Source organism: Argiope bruennichi, chromosome 8 (assembly GCF_947563725.1).
Source record: "Argiope bruennichi chromosome 8, qqArgBrue1.1, whole genome shotgun sequence".
Taxonomy (NCBI): Eukaryota; Metazoa; Arthropoda; class Arachnida; order Araneae; family Araneidae; genus Argiope; species Argiope bruennichi.
The window spans coordinates 8562375-8582927 of record NC_079158.1 but is presented as its reverse complement, the minus strand read 5'-3'; the positions used below and the strand labels follow the sequence as shown (position 1 = coordinate 8582927).

The window sequence follows — 20553 nt, the reverse complement described above, 5'->3', positions numbered from 1 at the left end:
CTATATTGTTAATATAGTTAAATGAAAATACAGTAATATAATATTTCAATTAATATAACAAAATATACAAAACTCTCTGTATCTTAACATTTTAAAAAATTATTTGCATTTTAATTTATTGTAATAAGAAAATATTTTATATATTTAAATAATATGGTATATGATTAAATATAATATTGATGGGTATATATATAAAATCCTGCAGCTTTTTAAACACTTTTGCAATCATCAATTTGCTTGTTATAAATATGCTCTTTAAATTTATAAATTAATATGGCAATAATTATAGGCAAATTCATTAATAATTTGGGCTTGATCTATATTTTTTAATTTTTTTATGGATAAAATGCTTAAATCATTTTAATTGTCTTAATAAAAATCTAACAATTCTTCATTGTAAATATTGAAACTGCCCTGTCTTTACTACATTTTGTTTTGATTGGTATGTTCTTACCAATTTTTTATGTTGGGGAATATACTACATTTTGAAATGCTTGCAGTTTCCTACAGCTTTTCTGAATTGCTAATTGGATTTCAACCAAACATTTTTCAACCAATCCATTTTCTATATCAGTGGTGTATTTTTTAATTAAATCTTTCGAGATATATCTGAATTAGTAGTGTTCCTAGGTCTAATTAACACATAGGAAAAGATCATATTGATATTAGAAATAATATTGGGATATGATTAATAAATGATATTGAATGTAATGACTATCCAATATTTTCGCTTGTCACTCAGAGCTATGCTTTTTACTTGAAAATTATTCAATAATCAAATTGATTGATCTTAATTTTTCATTTACAGGGTGCTCAAGAAGTGTTCCAAGAATTACCTTATGAATATGTCAGTCCCACAGACCTTCCTCAAGTTGCAGAGCATGGATGTAAGAAATATACTTTTGCTTATTTTTGTGTAATTATTGTAATTGTGAATAGTTTATTTAAGCATACAATTGCAATACAGTTTTCATCTAAATTTTGTTAAAATATTTGTTGTAATGATTAGTTATATTTTTCTTGTTGCAACTTGCATTGCTTTAAATAAAATTTATAAAAATTATACTATTTACTTTTTATTTGTGAATTCAGGAATGTAATGTAAATGTCTGATATTTAATATTTCTGCTATATATTAATTTGAATGACAAGAAACTTATATATTCTTTTCCATCCTGAAAGTAGCCAGGTTTGGTATGACATAGGCTATCCATCTCTTCTAAATTTTCATCATTTCAAATTGGTCAGTCAGTGATTCAACCCATTCAACAAAGCCCTGATTTGGGCATATAGCTGAAATTTTAGGCTGACAGATAATTTGTGACTAGTTGTTCATATGGAAAAGGTACCAATATGTTTTCATGCATGAAAAATTACCCCAAGTTTTGAAACACTAAAATTTTCATATAAGCTGGGCTCATAATTTTTTTTTAAAAAGTAGATAAATATACTAAATAATACTATACTATAATAATACTATAAAATATACTAAAATACTTTTTGAAAAATTGGCAGCTAATTTCTAAATTATTTGGTGAATATTTTGTATTTATCCTAGAAAATTGGTTTCAAATTATTTTGATTATTATGACAAATTGAAGAATGTATTGTCTCATTTACTGAAAATACTGTATATGAAAGAAAGTTAATGTGTTATGTGTGTTATGTATTTCAGTTTTTTAATTATAGTGATATCAATTTCTTCAAAATTTCTGAGATATGATCCATCAGATAGACTTAATATTTATTTTTTTGTATAAGTATTTAGAAAAAGATAAACTTCAGCAAATTCTGGAAAATGATTTAAGTAATTTTAATAATTTTGCATGGACTAGCTGACATGGAAAAAGATTTTTCTTGCAATGAAAGAATTGAAATTTGAAACCTAAAATAATAACTTTTTTAGCTTGGTGAAATATAATTGATTATATAAAAAAATCAAATTCTTTGAAATCTGGAAGAAATGTGATGTCTGTATCAGGGCTAAGGCAAAAATATCTGGTTTGTGTTGAAGATCAAAAGAAAAAGAAATGGAACACAAAAGAAGTGTTTTTGTGTGTTGATTTAAAAGAATTAAAAATAAAAAAAGATACTTCCAAAGTGCAATTTAAGAACTGGAAAAAGTTCTGAAAAATTAGCAGAAAAAGTAGGTTTGAGAAATGATATAAAATATGTCTATGAGATGAACAGTTTACACTGCTCAGTAGAAAAGGAAAAATCAGAATTGGAAAGTATTGACGAATAGCTAAATACAGTGCTTAAATAGTTTAAACAACGTCAATTAATTATATTTTGATTTTTCTTTATTGAAAGCTTATTTACCATGGCAATTTAGTTTCTATTTCCTGTTATTTTCTTTTTCAGCCATGAACAAAGTGTATGGTGCTGTAGTGAGTAGAGATGATCACTTCAGAAGAAAGGAAGGTGGTGGTTTTGATGCTGAAGAGTATGAAGCTTTTCCTGAGAGATATTACTCCAATTTTGCAAAAACGGTACAACTGATATTTATTTGTAATTTTATTTGACTTTAAAGCAGTTAAACTGGTCTCCTATACATCTTGACCTTCAAAGTAATTAATTCGTATTTAGATACATATTTAAATTTAAAGAAAAACTGCTTGACTTATGCAAATGCTATTATTCATTACAAATAAAACATTGTAAAAGCTCAAAATGTTAACTCAAAATAATTTGCTATTTAATATAACTTTTCAGACTTAGGGACTTTTTAATATTATTTTAATGTACTTTTTGAAAATTTAACTCATTTCAAATTGTGATTAATTTTACAAACATCACAAAATGATAGCTTCTAAAACGGATATACTTTATTTTGGATAAGTATTTAATGTATGAAGTTGAAAATATTTGTAAAAAGTCATCCCAAAAGCCCTTTTTCCTGTTTAAAAGAGATGTAGTGTTTATTATTAGTAATTTTATGTGCTATGGATATTTTTTGAAATTAATATGTTATTAAAAAGTAATGAACTTTTTCAATTCCTATTATAGAATTTTAAATTACTCTTTCTTTTTTTTTCCTGGAATTCAACTGCAAATTGAAAAAAATATCGGGAATATTGGTGTCTTGATATTTTTAAAGAAAGATCTCAAATTAATGTTTTCTCTTTATAAGAAAAATAAATAGTGTTTGATGTTCATATTTTTAACTATTCCTTTTTTATTAATTTATAATTTTGTTGTTATAGTTTATTTTTAAAAATTTCTGTAATGTAACAATGTGTAAGTCAAAAAGATGTGGCATATTTCATTAACTATTTTCTAAATATTTGCTTTATATTGTTTATACTAATGAATAGTGATATAAATAAATTGAGAAAACTGTAGATCTGGTGAGATAATGCTTGTCTTCAACTGTGAAAGTACATAAAAGTTTTTAAAAATATCTGTTTTCATTTAAAAATTTGAAAAATAATTGTTTTAGATAAAAAAAAAAAAATGCAATTTTATCTTGAAATTTCTCTCCTTATTTGGTGCATGGCTCAAATTATAACTGGATGTATTATGAAATTTAGTTTCTCTTAATTGGTAATCTTGTACCTTGAAATGAAAGTATATTATTTATAATACTGTTTTAAAAAGTTGAATTTTTTAGAAACTTATAATTAGAAATCTTCTATGTTCATTTTAAAACTATCAGCAAAATTTCGAACTGATTTAACTATTTGCCATACATATAATGTAGAAGGAGAGTTTTAAAAGGTTTATTTAGAAATAAATGGGGAAACAACAAATAATGCAGACTTTTGTAGTTATTTCCCAAATTCTGCTTAAATATTTAAGTACAGATTATTATTGCATAGTTCTGTATTCAATATAGACAGCCATATGTCAGTTGAGCAGCAAAGTTCGTGCAATTCACATTATTCAGTTGACTTTAAACCTGATATTTACTATCACTCCACTTCACTAGCAATGGCAGGTTGCAACATTCCCTTTTAGAGGTTCATTCACAATTATTGCAATCCATACATATCTAGCTATCTTCTTCACTTGTTCTCTCCAATTAATTTCACATAACGAAACCTTATCTGATTTTCTTGGTGAATACCACATCACAGCAATGCAGTGTTTCTTCATTTTGCAAAAGAATATCGAAAACAACCATATTATTTAATTGATGCTTATATGACCAGAAAGACAAAAAAAAAAAAAAAAAAAAAAATTTGTACATATGAGATTTTATTTAATTATCTTTTATGAGATTCTTTTGATTGGAAAAAATTACCTGCAGATGGTTGCATTTTATTTACTTTCTATTCATTCTGCACAGATTCTTACTTAAATGGAAACAAGACCAGATGGTTAAAAATAAAAACTGTAATGTAAAAGCTAAAATAAAATATACTTTACTATTTATTGCTTTCTTTGCATGAAAATTACGAGCCCACAAATAATATCTATATGATGCAACAATCAATCATAGTAGTAACTTATATTTGAATATTGCTGTATTTCTGCCTGAGAAAGATAAAAAAAATCTGCGAGATTATGTTTCGGTCACATCCAACATATTTGAATGATTAAAATTCGCTCTCGTAAATCACTGTATCAATTTATTATAGAAAGAAGTATTCCATTTTAACTGATTTTATTTATGAAAAATCACTGTGCCTTTTCTTAGAATTTAAATATTTTTGTTAAAATTTATTTCATAATTTTTGAATAAGTTTATAATTAAAATCTATCTGTATGATTTTGTTATTTTAAACATTATTTTTCAAAGATTAACTGTCACAATACAATTCATGATATTTGAAATCAATTAAAATTAAGTTCCTTTAAAACTTTGAATATATAATAATATGTTTTGTGCTTTCAGTTAAAGCTATAAATTTAGCTTCGGTTGAACATTTTTGTTAGATAATTTTTTTTTCAATGCTTAATTCCTTCTTCAGGAGTTTCCTTTAATTTTTAAATAATTTATCACTGTCTCTACAGATAGCCCCTTATGCATCTGTCATAATCAATGGCATCTATTGGGCTGTAAATTCTCCTAAATTATTGACCATTCCTGATGCTAAGCACTTACTTCGACCTAGTTATACTCCTTGGTTGCCATCTAGTGCTGGATCCCCCTCTTTGCCACACCGACTCTTAGCAATCTGTGATATCAGTGCTGATCCTGGGGGCTCCATTGAATTCATGAGTGAATGTACAACAATTGACACACCTTTCTGTCTTTATGATGCTGACCAACATAAAAATAGTGAAAGGTAAATATGCTCCTGTATTTTTTCCCCTCTTTGCAGTTTCTTTTTTTTTTTTTTTTTTTTTTGACTTCTTGAATAAAATGTCATGCTGAAAAAAATTGACTTGTGACCAGGGTGCATAGCATCATGAAAAGTACATATTTACATTTGAAAACTATTTTTAAGCATCATAAAAATGCTTAATTTTAAAAAAAAGGTCCTTAAAAAGTGGTTAATTTTCTCGAGAAGTGCAAAGACAGCATTTTATTCATCTTGTTTCTCCACATGTTGAATATGACAGTTTGAAAGCATAATTGTAAAGGTGTGTTTATCAGATACAAAAGAAAATCAAGAAAAAAGAATTTGTACAAAGAATCTAGGGTGAAATGGATCCAGGGATACCAATACATATTAAGATAACTCTCAGGAGACTTCTGTTTTGCTCCCTCTTTCTTCAACAATGTGCATATCCTTTTATTGAAATATTGGTATAGCTATCCAAAAGGCCCAGTACAAAATATGTACTATGCCATACTTGTTGCAACTCAAAAAAGGTTCAAAAAAATTTTGTAAAAAAAAATTCTAAACACTAAACGAATTTTTAATGTTTGAGATGTTAAAAAATTTGTTTAAGTTATACATATTAAGTGTTTTTTTTTAACACTTAACTTTTTTTAACACTTTTACACGTTGTTGAAGAAAAATATGCAAATTGGTCCAATCAACGGGGAAAACAAATACAGCAGGATAAACTTAGTGCGTCGAAGAAATATATCAAGCATTGTCATTCTGATAGTAATTCTTATAGGAATTTTGTTTCCATTGAAATCTCTCTTTACATATAAAAATTTATCCTGATTGACAGAGCATTGCACAGCACTTGATTGACCGGCACCATTGAAGTTAGAAGCACGAAATTTGGCAAGTTATTTTTGGAATATTAGAAGCTGACTAAACATTCGAAATCAAAAATAGAATTTTAACATGTTTTCACCATAACATCAAAGCATATTATTCCAGAAAAATTATTTTAATGCCGTGTTAAAGGCTTTAAAAAATAGCTTTTCAATGATTAAAATTTTGTTTGAATGAATGTAATTTTTTTTTCTTGTCTTTTAATAATTTTTGAAAAACAAGTTTTGGACACAATTTATAACATTGATTTTTATTATGATGAAATTCAAAACAATATCATTGCTTCAAATCATCACGTCACTGCTGTTAAAGTCATGACAAAAGGGAGGGGGGAATGTTTTCTTTACTTTTATTTAAACTTTTAAAAAAAATATCAGCAGTTCATTAAATAAGATTCTTCATTTGATGAGTTTTGTTCAATTTTGAACCAATGCCATATAATATCTTCCGCTAGCTTCAAGAAATACTGTTTAAAAAATGCTTTAACTGGCATTTTTTAAATTTTAATTTTGTTTCTAATTATAGAGCTCAATCTTTTTTGTCTACAGGAATTTGTTTTTGTTTTATGAAATCTAGGACTTGTTAAAGCATTTTCATTTACTTGTAAAATATGCAATCACATTTTTCTGTCATTTTTTAAAATAAGAATTTTTGGTTATAGGTTAAAAAGCAGGTTTCTATTAGATTTTCAGAACATTACACATTGAAAAAAAAAAGCCTTTACTTAACTTCAGAAGTAAGAAGCGATAAGACATTTTTTTAAATAGTCTTACCATTTCTGAATGTTATTCTTTTATATTAAAAAAAAAAAAAAATGACCTAAAACTTCTGGCCAGTCTTATGATGATAGCTGTACCAGGATGCTTTAATTCTTAGTTTTATAAGGCTGAAAATAAAATTACTGAATAGATTGAATTAGTTCAAAAGGAAATTTACTCTTTCCATCTCAGCCATGTTGAAATTTATTTTTTGTTGCACATATAAAAATCAGATACAAAATTTATGCATCTTGCTATGCTTATGCATCACTATTGCCATTTTCAGAAATGATGTACCCATTTAAATTGGCTGCTATTTTGCTCATTTTGAGAAATGTTGAATAACTTCACATATCTTATTATAAAAGTTGATTTAACTTTTTGATATAAATAGTTTGATCATTTTTATGCTCTTTACAAAATTAAAAAGACATAACTTGTTTTACAACAAGAAAATGTTGTGCAAATACAGAAATAAATTTTAAAATGTAAAGAAAGTGATTTAGTAAATTTAAAATTAATTTTGAAAAAAAAAAAAAAATTCAGTATGCATTATTATAAAACAAAAAATATCATATGCATAGAAAATATACAGGTCTACATATGTTTATATGTTCAAACATGCTTAATTTTTTTTGCCTAGTGTGCTTAAAATTACTTAATTTTTCCACCAGTTTTTCACTATGCCCCCGATGACATACTCGTATATTGTCGGAAAACAAAATAGCCGACTAAGCATTTATTGATAAAAATAATTGGTGTATTTAGAAATTTGTTTCTATTCTATTAACAGAACAATATGCTTCAAATGTGCAATTCTTTTTTCTGTGGTAAGAATCCAAATAGTCTTCAAATTTGCCGACATCTCAGCAGAAAAATCAATGATTTAATTGGTGTTGAATTGATAAGTTGATTGCTTTGCATGTTATTATGGCATTTTTAATTGAAAAACTGAACTTCTAGGTAAGATCATTAAGAAACTGTTATATAAACGCGAAGACTTTCTTTTTACTTTTAACCTTTAAAAGTTGTTTTGTTTTGTGCATTCAAGCAAAATTGAAAATTCAAGAAATTAAAAGTTCTTTGCATATAGTGATAATTGGTGTACTAGATAAAATTAGTCAAGACATATAATATAATTCTTAGTAAATATTTATATTATTTGTTTTATCATTAATAATTGCAAACTATGGAAACAATGCCAGAATTTTTCAAGCCATTTCCAAATAATGGATGTATAAAAAGTGTATTCTTACAATGTCTTTATTATGCAAACTAGTGGCAATAAATTATCTGGTAATTATAGAATATTCTATTACTATCATTATTTGTATTATTTTATGTATTGCAAATGCAAAGCTTAATCAAATGGGATAACTAGTCTATCAATCCATTCATAATTTGATTTTCAGAAAAGAGGGGAGGCGGGGGGCTTTTTTTTTAATGATTATACTCTAAAGAAAAATTTAAGCACCTCAGTATTTTATTGTTAAGTATTCTGAAATTGCTAAAGTGAGACTTCTTATTGTTTATTAAATAGGTCACAAGATAAATTAAAATCTTACATCATTTTGCATTTTAGTGAAGGTATTTTCACCATTGCTATCTTTGCATACACTGTTTTTAAATTACTAAACAAAATACGGCAAATTATTGAAACAAAACTATTGACAACTTATTAACGTTTTTTAAATACGCTTGCCCTAAATATAGTGAACAATATGTGATTCCAGGAATATGAATAAATGTTATGCATTTGTTTCTTCTTTCACAGAAATTTTAATTTGCTTTAAAAATTCTGAATTAAATTCAGGAATGTAATATGGAATCAACTCGTAAAATATACATAAACTATGCTTGTTTTCCTTGAAAGCCAAAGGAAAAAAATTCTAATGCTGCACTGTTCCAAATTTAATTATTGTGTTTTAATTTAGTCTAAAATGTTGTTGGTTCATTTTGCTTAGCAAGTTGCAATCACTCTTGCATATAGTTTATAATAGTAAACTCCTAAAATGATGGTTGCTTGATTGTGCTTCACTGCATCCAGTTAAACCTTCGTTTTGGCTTTAAGCATATTTGATTTTTTCCTTTAGCTCTATTAATATGATAATAAAATTATTTGAATTGTAAGATAAATGATTATATAATGATGTAATATGCAAATGAATATATAGTGTTTTTTACTTGCAGCTTCTCAGGTCCAGGTGTTCTTGTATGTTCAATTGATAATATGCCCACACAACTTCCTTTGGAAGCTACTGATTATTTTGGATATTTACTCTACCCTTATATGGATAGCATTGTAAGAATTTGTATTTTATACATTCATAAATTAATGCATGCTATGATAAAATGCATGGAAATAAATAAAATATACCTTAACATGTAAACGTTGAATTATAAAAAATGAATATCTTTTAATAGATATAAATCAGTTAGATCATAGTGATATGGAAGTTTCATATAGCACTGGTTTTGTATTGTATAGGAACAGTTAAGGTAATTGGAAACAGATTTTTAGAAGTTATTTTCTTCAAGTTAAAATGCTCTTATGAGAAGGAAAATAGTCTATAATTTATATGAATACATAATTATGTTCTGGGGAAATTATTAAACATACCTTTTTTTTCTATATTAATTTATTAATCAGAAAATCTTAGAGCAACATTCATAATTCCCCTACTTGTTCCCAATTATCGCTTAAAATTTGAATAATATTTTGCTTTTTAGTCATATTTATGAATTGATTTAAAGAGAATATATTTTTAATGAAAAGAAATGAAAAAAAAAAAAAACCTTTTTTATTGCTACAAGACTTATTTTACTGAACATTTTTAAGTATTACAAAGATTGTTTTCCAATGAATATATAATCTCTTTCCTGGAATATTGCATATAAAAACTTTAATTTGGTGAAATTATAATTCTTCTACCCCCAATTTTGTTTAAAAATAAGCCTTTATAAAAACAAATGATTGAGTTATAAGACTCAAGAAAGAAGCATATAAGATTTAAATCCTTTAAAATGAATAAGGACTAGTAGCTCAATTTAATAGTAAAATAAATTAATAAATAAAGCTCTTACTTCAATAAGAACTTTATATCTCCATCTCAACTGAATTTTTTTCTAACATTTACATTACCTGAAAAAATATACTCAGCTATAGATCTGGTAGCATAACTTTTATTTAACTCTCACTAATTTTTAATTATTAACAACAAAACGAATTTTGATTTAGTCAAATTGGTGCTCTTCAAGCCTGCCACATTCAGAGCTGAGCATCATCATCTCTCAATTCCTCAAGTGAATGAATAATAGTCATTCATTCTGGTGTCTTCAGCATAATGGATCAAAATATACATTTTAGTTGAAAAAGAAACTGTAAATGATTCAAGACCTTTTTCTATCCCACAACTTTTATTTTTTATTTGAAAAAATCAAAAAATCAGAATAGCCATCTTCAAATTCTTTTTGCAATATTTATCGATGACAGTCAAATCATCATGAAATACCAACTTTCAAATGTGAAAAATATTATATATGTAGATTTATATTATTATATGTAGATTAACAGTTGTTAATGTATCGTAAAATAATAAACATTATTAGTGGGATAGGACATTACCATGTTTCTAGACATATAGGTTTTTATTATATTAAAAGCTTATTCCTAATTATCTCATGATGAAAATTATCAGGGAATTAAGAATCCTATTCTGTTTCTTGAGCATTCATTTTTTTGTGGGGCACATTTTAATTTATATTTAAAGATTTGCAAAACATGATCATTAACAGCGATTATAAAATCAAATGTTTTATTTTCGTATTAGATGATATTTATTTTTTTAAAAATTGCTTCCTTTTTAAAAATTAAATAAATTCTTTAACATGGCTTAAAGTTTAGAATATTCAAATATATAAAATTTCTGTTTGCAGGTGAAAGAATAATTACATTGCTCAGTTATGATTTTTTTTAACTTGTACTTATATTTTGTTAGAATTCCTGTTGAATCTTTACCAATAATATGCCACTTAATGAAGAAACATTTTCTGATTTAATATATTTGTAGATAACAATATGGGGGAAGGGGGTTTTAAAGAATTATCAAATGTAAGCAATTTTAAAGAACTTCTTATTAAACAACATTTATTTTTATTTTACAAATTGGAGAATGATGAAATTGTCGGGAGAAAATGACTATAAAGTAGGCAATATATTGAAAAAAAAAATATTCCTTTATAATTCCTTATGAAAAAAATATTCCTTTTCCTTGAGAAAAATATTCCTTTCATCTTGGGTTTTAAAAAAATGCTTCTAATTTTATTTTTTTTTTTTGACTGCCATTCTGTATTATCTTTATGAAATGATATTTAGTTAGATTCAGAAGGATTTTCAGAATTAAAAAAAAAAACTTATCTCCCTGGCTAAAGATTCCAATTTCCTTATCATAATTTAAATATTAAATTTATATTTAACATTCTCTACCATCTTAAAACAGTCTGGGGCAACTATAGTTTTTATTTTATTTGAAAATGGAATGAAATTCTAGAAATTATTTCTTATTTCTTCATCTGCTGAATTTCAAGTTCTTGGGTATCATGAAAGAAAAATTTTATGATCAGTTAGTGAACTGCATATGATATTTATGTTTGCAACAATGAATCATGAACATATCTGTTCATGATGTTGGAGGCTAAAATACTTATAGTTGTGCAGACATATTCAAACCAAAATTGTTGCAGTGCAACAACAGTTTATATTATTAAATACTTTTCATTAAGTGTAAAGTATCACTACAGAGTGCTTTAACAGGTTGAATATTCTATGAAAACTAATTGTGTGTAATATTGTCTTGTTTCATGTTTCTGAAATTAATTGAAAAAATTTAATATATTTCATAAATTATAGAAAGTGTAAATTTATTTTTCCGAAATGGAAAATATAAATCGCATTGGAAATATGTGTATGTTTTGTGTAGATCAGCTGTTCTTACTATTTATTTTATTGGTTTCATTTTTTTTATTAAATTGTTATTGTGACAGCTTATCTTTTTATGTGTGTGTGTATCAACATGATCTGTGTAAATTACCAAATACAATTATATTGATGTATTTAAATTAATTTCCTAGTAAGCAAATAATGTCTTTCTCGATATTCCTGCCTGTAGTGGTAGATATGTGATGATAGAATTTGCTACTGACATAAGTTTCTTGTATGATATTATTAGTGAAGGATATATTTTAATTAAAATTCTTTTACTCTTTAGCTTTCGTCTGATGCCACAAAACCACTGGAAAATCTTAACTTCGGACAAACAGTTGAAGGAGTAAATACTTTAATACATTTTTTGATGTTTGTTGTTTAAATTTGATATTTTCTTTCTGTTTTTGAAACCACTATATATTTGTTTTATGCTTCTAGGCAATAATAGCTAGTAATGGAAAACTTACTCCAAACTTTGAATATATTCAAGAACTTAGAAATACTTCCACGTGAGTATAAAATGTTTTGAATTTCCAATAAGGCATTTTTTAAATTTTATTTAAACTTAAGTTTAATCTATTGATCATTTCTTGAAAATTTTCTGTTCTATGATTGTGCCAGTATAGAATTTACATTCCTAGTTGAACTGAGTCAGTAGTGAAAAGGTTAAAGTAATTTTAGATTTGCAATGAAAGTGCTTTAGTAAGAGTTTGCATATAAAACTTACAGAAAAAATATTTTAAATAATTTGGCTTCAATTCAGTAAAAATATTCATAAATTATTTCTGCTATTCTATGCTTATATTTGTATAAAATGTAATACTTTTTTGCCCAAGTTTGTGAATTTTACCATAATTCATAGTTCTATAATCAAAACTACTGAGTTCTCTCTAAAGTTGCTTCTTCTTGAAAATAAAATTTGGTTATTCACTGTGAAATGTAATTTTTTTAGCAATTTTTTGACGGTATTTATTTAATTTTGTGGTGAATTGCATATAAGCCAGTAACAGCGCTTCTACCCGAACAGCTGTTTTGGTAAAATTGGTTAGTTACTGGACTGCTAACCAAAAGGTCCCAGGTTCTATCCTAACACGTCTCATACTTCTTCAATTTCCTTGGATGCCAGAATGACCTTTGACCCATAATAAAGTCTTGTAAAAAGGAATTCTATCTAATTAGAATTTCGGATATTTCCGACACTGGAAATAATTTACTTTTGTTGAAATCTTTATCATTTCATGAAAAAAGAAAATTTTCAAATTCATTTTCAATTTTCTCTAATTATTGATTTTTAATAACATTAAGAATGATTCCGGTGAAATATCTTTATTCTGTGTTTACATTTGTTTCACAGCATAGGATATATGAAAATGAAATTTTAAATTATCAATTGTCTGGAATCAGATTTTTGTATTTTGAAAATTTTAAAAAGGGAGCTTAAAATGGGTATGTTCAAGATTTATTTATGTATAGAGAAATGAATGTAAAGACATATATGCTTTTTCTAAATTTTGTTATTATAAATGAATATGAAAGAAGGCTATTTAATTTGGATACATATTTTATCTCGTATATTTCACAGAAGTATAGTGACCAGGCAAGCAAGAGGAGCATCATGGAGATAAAATACTTGTATATATGTCTTAAAGAAAAATATTATGAATGGCCTTAAAAAGTAATATTATGCTCAAGATGTAGTATGCACTTGCAAACACACTGATGGTGATGTGCAACAAAAAAAAAAAAAAAAAATCAAGTTGTTACTGGACATCATTTCTGCTAGGGCGTTGATCTTTTAATGTACATTGCTTTAAAAAATGTAAAAATTAAATGGTAAAGTTTTGCATTTTCTTTTATGAAAATAGACTGTTAAAAACAGTCTTTTTATTGTATATGTAGATATTGAGACAATTTCTTAGACATTTTTTTTCTTGTATGTCTCAGGTTTTATTCCAAATAATCTCAACTTTCATATTTAGAGAGTTTTAAATTTGAGAAATTATTTTCTTTAAAAAATTTGGGGGGGGGGGTAGTCGTTAAAAAATATGAAAATATCTCCTGACACTTACATGCATTTAAGAGAGTAAATTGATAAATCAAATGATATTTCCTTGATTAAATTTTTTTTTTTTTTCCTTTCAACATTTAGATCACAGATGAAAGCACGCTCTATGGCTCAGAACGCTTCTAAAAAAGTTCTTGTTCTTGGAGCTGGCTACGTGGCTGAACCTTTGATAGATTATCTGACAAAGGATCAAACAATACATGTCATTATAGGTTCGTATGCATTTAAACACCAAAAAAGTAAGTTTTATTGAAATATATTGAATAGAGATGATCTAATGAACTTTCACTATGACCTTTTGCATGAGGATTTGCATTTTAAAAAGATCTAATATTTCAAGTATGATTTCTTTTCTTTGATAAAACTATTCATTGTCACCAATGCATGGTTTTAATTTTAACAAAATCACGTTTCTTTTCTTTTCCTTTTTGTCACATCATATTCATTTGTTAATATAAATTCAAAATGCATGATGATTCAGAATTAATGAAAAATTTATAACAATTTTCAGTTGCCTTTTGTAAAATTGTATTTTTAAAAACAATAGGAAATAAACTTTTCTATGAGTATAATGATTTGTTGCCCTAAAGTAATGTACATTTCCTGAAATAAATTTTAAATACAAAATTAAATCTTTTTTTAAATGATCATTAAATTAAATATTTTAAACTAATGTTATCTATTTGAGTATTCATTTATTTATAAACAAAATTCAAACTTACAGTAGATGTTTCATGATGAAAATTTAAAAAAATCCCCCCCCCCAAATGAGATATCTTTTTTATTGTTATTTAAATTCTTTTCCTTGCAGAAAATGTTTTAGTGAGCATTTCATTTAATCAGCTGATGATATAACGTTATATTAAAAATTTGGAGCTTCAAGTACTGATTTCGGATGTTTTTAAGAAGTTTGTTAACAAAAACAGATGTTTATTGCTTTGATCAACATAATCTATTGCTGTCAAAAAATTTTTATAAATAAGAGAGTAATATCATAGTTGTCTTACAAAATAAATGCCAAAAGTACTTATTTATGGAATATTTATTAGTTATTTTTATGCATATTGTACAGTGGATAAAATACTGTCTTTTATTAACAACTAAAAATGATTTTAAACACAAATGTTTGTTATTGCCAGTTTAATTTATAGATTTTCATCTTTAAATATCATTATTATATAAATTATTAGAATTGGTAAGAATTACAATTTGGTTAAATAATTAAAGCAGTAAAATTTTCATATAAATATCTAAGGTGTTAATGTTAACTTAGATTTGAATTGCAAAACATCATACTAAAATATACCTGATATGCTGATTGTCCATTCAGGTTCATCACTTCAAAATCAAGGTGAAGCTTTGGTAAAATCTGATAATGCAGAACATGTGGTTTTGGATGTGACAACTGGTAGAGGATCTTTGGATAAGCTAATAGAAGATTCCAATCTTGTGATTAGGTAATAGATATTTTATACTCCTAAGGTTTCAGATCAATAGTGATTGAAATTTGGAAATTGTACATTTATGATCTTTTCAAATATTGTTTTAGAACAAATATATTTATCAAAAATTAATAATATATGTGACATATTGAATATCTTTGGATATTGATGATCTACATTCTGCACAAAATGTGACCTGTTACTTTTTCTCTTTAAAAAAGAGTTTATATATGAATATCTTAGATCCATTTTGGGACAATTTTGACCTTTTCCATTAGCAGGGCACCAGGCAGTACTGTCATATCTTCACAATGTGTGTCTTAGTGATGAATGTGTGTGTTTATAGAAAAGTGCTGCAGATTTTCACTATTGATGTAGTACCCACTTTTTTGCTCAGTTATTTGTAGATTTGAATGTAAGAAAAGGTTACACACTCGCTTGTTATTACTGAATCAGTTTTACCATAACATCATTATTAGGCTCTTGAAGGATGAAAAAATGTTGCCTAGCTTGAAGAAACAATTTATCTTGAATACTATAGATGGTAGGGCCAGTATTTATTAATTAGTCAGAAAATAACTTCTGAACAATGTGTGAGTTTTCTACTCTTGAATATCATTGCAGGGCTTAACCAGCTATTCTTGGTAACTATCTTACCAAACAAAAAAGGACTTTTTTAGCAAGAAAACATCTTCCATTGTTAAACTGAAACTGAATTTATATAGTTCCTGGAGTATAACTCTAGAATTCCTTCTACTATCCTAGCCACAAACCTTCTTAATCCTAATCTATTTTGAGCATTTGTTGGATATCAGGGAACAATGTCTCCTTTGGACTAATTATCCATCAACATATAAAATATTTGGCATGCCTTGTTTCTGACTCACCAGAAACTTATCAAATCCATGCCTTCATAAAACTGAAGTTATTGTGGGAATTAAAGGTGAACTAATAAGGTTTTATGTAGATAATCGTAATATTATGGTGACAAATTAATATTCTTAATTATGAGAAATTGTCTTGTCTTCAGTCATTGTAGATTTTGTGATTTTTGAACTGTGTCCACTATTTCTTCTGCAGTAAATAATCTTATTTCAGTTAATTTTTTAAAAATTTCTGATTATTCTAAAAAGTTTGTTTTGAATCTAAATTCATTTATTTATTGTTTGGTAAATCTTTCTTTCTTTCTTTTTTTTTTTTTTTTTTGAATTTGGCAATGCATGAATTTGTAATGAATATTAATATTTTTTTACAGCCTTTTGCCTTATTCACTCCATCCTACAATTGCAGAACGCTGCATCAAACATAAAGTAAACATGGTCACTGCCAGCTATTTGACTCCAGAGATGAGGAATCTTCATGAAGCGTAAGTAGATTGAATGAAATATTATTGCTTATTTACTTGTTTAATGTGTAAGAGAAATAGATGAAATTTTTTTTTTTTTCAGAACAGCAGTTTAGGCAAAAATTTTATACGCCATGGATAACTGACAAAAAAGGGGAGAAAAAAAAAAAAAAAAAAAAAAAAAACTGGGATTTTTTTGGAGAAAATTGGTGGCTACTTCTTTTAAATGTCTTTACATTTGTTACTTTGAATTTTTATGTGTTTATATTTTAAGATATTGGTGATCTATTTCTGTTAAATTTTCTAAATGCATTATATTCAATTTAGAGCCATGGATGCTGGAATAACAGTTGTGAATGAAGTTGGCTTGGATCCTGGTATTGATCATCTTTTAGCTATGGAATGTTTTGATGAAATCAAGCTCAATGGTGGCAAGGTTGTATTTTTTGCTGACTATATTTGTTTTTAAATTGAGTATGAGAGCACTTTTAAACCTTTACACAGTTAAATTAACATTTTTATTTGTTATATTTAATTCCATCTCATTTAATTATTGCTTATCTGTACTTTTTTGTATTTTTTTTTCAGATTATAAAGCTTTATTGCAAAAGAAAGTGACTGATTGAAGTGATTCCTTATTGAAAATATTATAACATTTAAAACTTTTAAAAAAATTAAAATTAGTAGAATAGATATTATGGAACAGATAGAGGGGGAAATGAATCCCGTTATCAAATTAATTAGTTCTAGGTGACATTTGACTTCTAGTTTCTGAGCTTCTAGCTCTATTTACTTATCTTCTAGATGGCAAAATTTTAACTTCTGGAAACATCTTAACCCTCTTGCTGCATATCCCATGATTTCCATGGGCAAAATAGAAGTAACAAAATTTGCACAACCCGCGATTTCCAAAGGGATGCATTTTTTTTCTCCTGTCTATTTATCTGTGCAATCCGCTCTTTTCGTGTCCATGGTTTCATTTTGGCTTTTCTGGTTTCATTCAGATATGAGTTAACAGATAGTGTTAGTTATCCATGGTTTGTCCATGCAAGCATGTTTTGCCAAATTTCGTAGGCTCTTTTCAAAGCTCAAAGATGTCTGGTAGAAATGTTTCACAATTTTTGAACCTATCTTGATAAAAGAATTATGCAGCACATTTTTTTTTTTTTTTTTTTTTTTTTTTTACAATTCATTCATTGAAACATGTTGAAATGTAAAAAGTAACTGTGACTGTGTTGAAAGTGGAATAAACTTTTAATGAAGCTATCAACTTTAAATTGATTGGAATAATTATTTTGCAAAATAAAATTATTTTATTTGAATTTATGTACCCATGTTTGTTTGTGGCTAAATAAGAAGAGTCTATGTAATCTTTTGCATTGATTTTTTTTAACTTCATTAGTTTAGATTAATTGTTTTAACAATCAAATGTTTTAATTCATATTGGATTAAGATTTACAATCCATCTATCTGTGTTTTGCGTTGTGATTATATATCATTTAATTAAACGAGATAGGTTTTTCTTCTCTGCTTGATTATTATCAGTTTATATAAAGAAAATTAATCAGCATCTAGCTCAAATCATCAAAATCTAAATGATATTTTGTTCACAAGTGAAGTGTAGCTTTCATTTACTTTAGAGGGAAATAGTCACTTATAAAATAATTTGTCTTCATCAAAGTGATAGCTATTATTAATTGATATTTGTTTGGGAAAGATTGAAATAAAATTCCTTTTTATATAAAAATTATCTATGAACTCCAATTTTTAGCTATTAATATAAACAGTGTCTTATTGCATTTTAATATCACATTACATTTATCTACAGTAAGCTTAACCTTGTAACAGGGCCAAGCTTTCTTCACCAACTAACATATTTTGTAGTATTTGTAATTACAGACCAATCGCAATGATAAGGTTATCTACTAAGGAGTGGGTTTGAAGGAATTTCTAGAGTAATTTTAAATGCTTCACAATTCTCCTATCTGAATTAGTTTGAAACATTCTTCACTATGTGATTCTTAAAACTTTCTGTATTATTATAAAATTTCTGATGTGAATGATTATATATAAAATATATTGATTTTTGCTGTGAATTATAAGTAATTTTCATTTGATTTATAGATAACATCATTTGTTTCTTTTTGTGGTGGTCTGCCTGCTCCTGAATATTCAGATAATCCATTGAGATATAAATTCAGGTATCTTTATCATTGCTTATTTTTTGTGTTCATTTGCTATTATATGTCCTAAATTTCTTGAGTATTCAAAATGCTTAGTAATTTTTACAACTTGATTTTTCTTTCCTTAACTTATCTTCAAATGTTTGCTTATCATTTTTAAATTCCATATATTGTTTATCATTGATGCATTTGAAAATGAAATAGAATAGTTTACATGTTTATAAATTAATTGGATAATATGAAATACATTGGTTTCTAACACTACTAATCCTTTTTTTTTTTTTTTTAATAATTGAGCTCTTAATCTTTTTTTATTATAAAATGAGACATACAAGTACTGTTCTGAAAATAAACTTCTGTTACTGTGTAAAATAAAGTGGAAGCAAATGTTTAGAAATATAATGTAATAATGATGAACAATGATAATATACATATTTAATAACAAATGTTACACCATTTCTCTATAAGTCATACTGTGTACATTAAGCCATTTACCATATTAACACAGGGGAAAGTCGGGAAATTTTATTGATCTGGAAAATCGGGGAAATTCGTAAAAAAACCCTCCAAAAATAGCAAAAATTGCGTGCTACAGTGGCTTTTAAGCAATTTTTCAGAAAAGACAAATGAAGCTGCTCGGAAAATTATGACTGTTTAGAATATTTTATGAAATAAAAAAATTTCTAATTGATACTGAATTATTTTGCTTTTAGAAATATTTATTTGAAAAATTGTAGACATAAAATATTTTTCCTGTAGAGATCACAGAATGTTTCTGCAGCTAAAATAGGATTACAATTAAAAGAAACCCCAAGAAGCTCAAGATTTATAGTTATTTGACTCATATTAATTTTAAATATACAAGATAACAATAATTAAACAGAAAGCTTTAGAATTTTGTAAAAAAAAATAAAGAAAGAAAGCAATGGCTAAATTTGTTTAAAAAACTTTTATTTTTATTTATGACAAATTTAATACACCATTAGACAAAAAAAAAAAAAAAAAGAAAAAAAAAATATTAATTCTGGAAACGAGAATTAAAAATAAAATATTAATTACAACAAGAATAGTGTTTACGATTTCAACTTTATTTAAAAAGTATGACAATGATACTGTAAATTAAATAAAAGATATACGAAATAGGAATTTTCTTTTGACAAATTCTTATCATTAAGAAAACTCAGTCTGACAACAAATTGCAGAGATTGGATCTCAGTCAGACAGATAGTATCTTATTAACTATTAAAGCATTCTAATGCTAAATGAAAAATTCAAACTAGTTTTCACCAGCATATATTTAATGGGCCATTATTGCCCCGATAATTCTACTATATTGAGTTCAGGAATTTTAGCTGATCCTAGAATATCCATGCTTAGTTAAAACCAATTTATTGCAATTTGAACAAACATTCAATCTTCTGAAATGGTTATTATTTTTTACCTAAATTTCAATCCTAAGCAAATAGTTAAGATTCTGACATTTGAATATAATTTGTATGTTTTTGCCTGCCATCAGATACACAAAGAATGTATAAATAAATCTTTACATGAATTAGTGAGATATTGATGAAAATAACAAGAATGAGCATTAAAGTCTAATTAAGTATTTATAAAAAGCGACTTGGATAAATGATGGAAGACCTAAATTCTT

General features: G+C 26.2%; 1 protein-coding gene across 5 annotated transcripts in view; it reads left to right on the top strand.

The window, feature by feature from the left end:
- The window catches only part of LOC129981903 (alpha-aminoadipic semialdehyde synthase, mitochondrial-like), a 63697-nt gene that overhangs the window by 15838 nt on the left and 27306 nt on the right, over nt 1-20553 (top strand). For all 5 annotated transcript variants that reach the window (XM_056092952.1, XM_056092951.1, XM_056092950.1 and 2 more), the window contains exons 7-17: nt 809-887; nt 2365-2492; nt 4960-5234; nt 9074-9185; nt 12151-12210; nt 12306-12376; nt 14017-14144; nt 15263-15389; nt 16630-16740; nt 17047-17155; nt 18844-18920. In XM_056092952.1, coding sequence (XP_055948927.1) covers nt 809-887; nt 2365-2492; nt 4960-5234; nt 9074-9185; nt 12151-12210; nt 12306-12376; nt 14017-14144; nt 15263-15389; nt 16630-16740; nt 17047-17155; nt 18844-18920 — 1277 coding nt within the window. The remainder of the gene's footprint in view (nt 1-808; nt 888-2364; nt 2493-4959; nt 5235-9073; nt 9186-12150; nt 12211-12305; nt 12377-14016; nt 14145-15262; nt 15390-16629; nt 16741-17046; nt 17156-18843; nt 18921-20553) is intronic.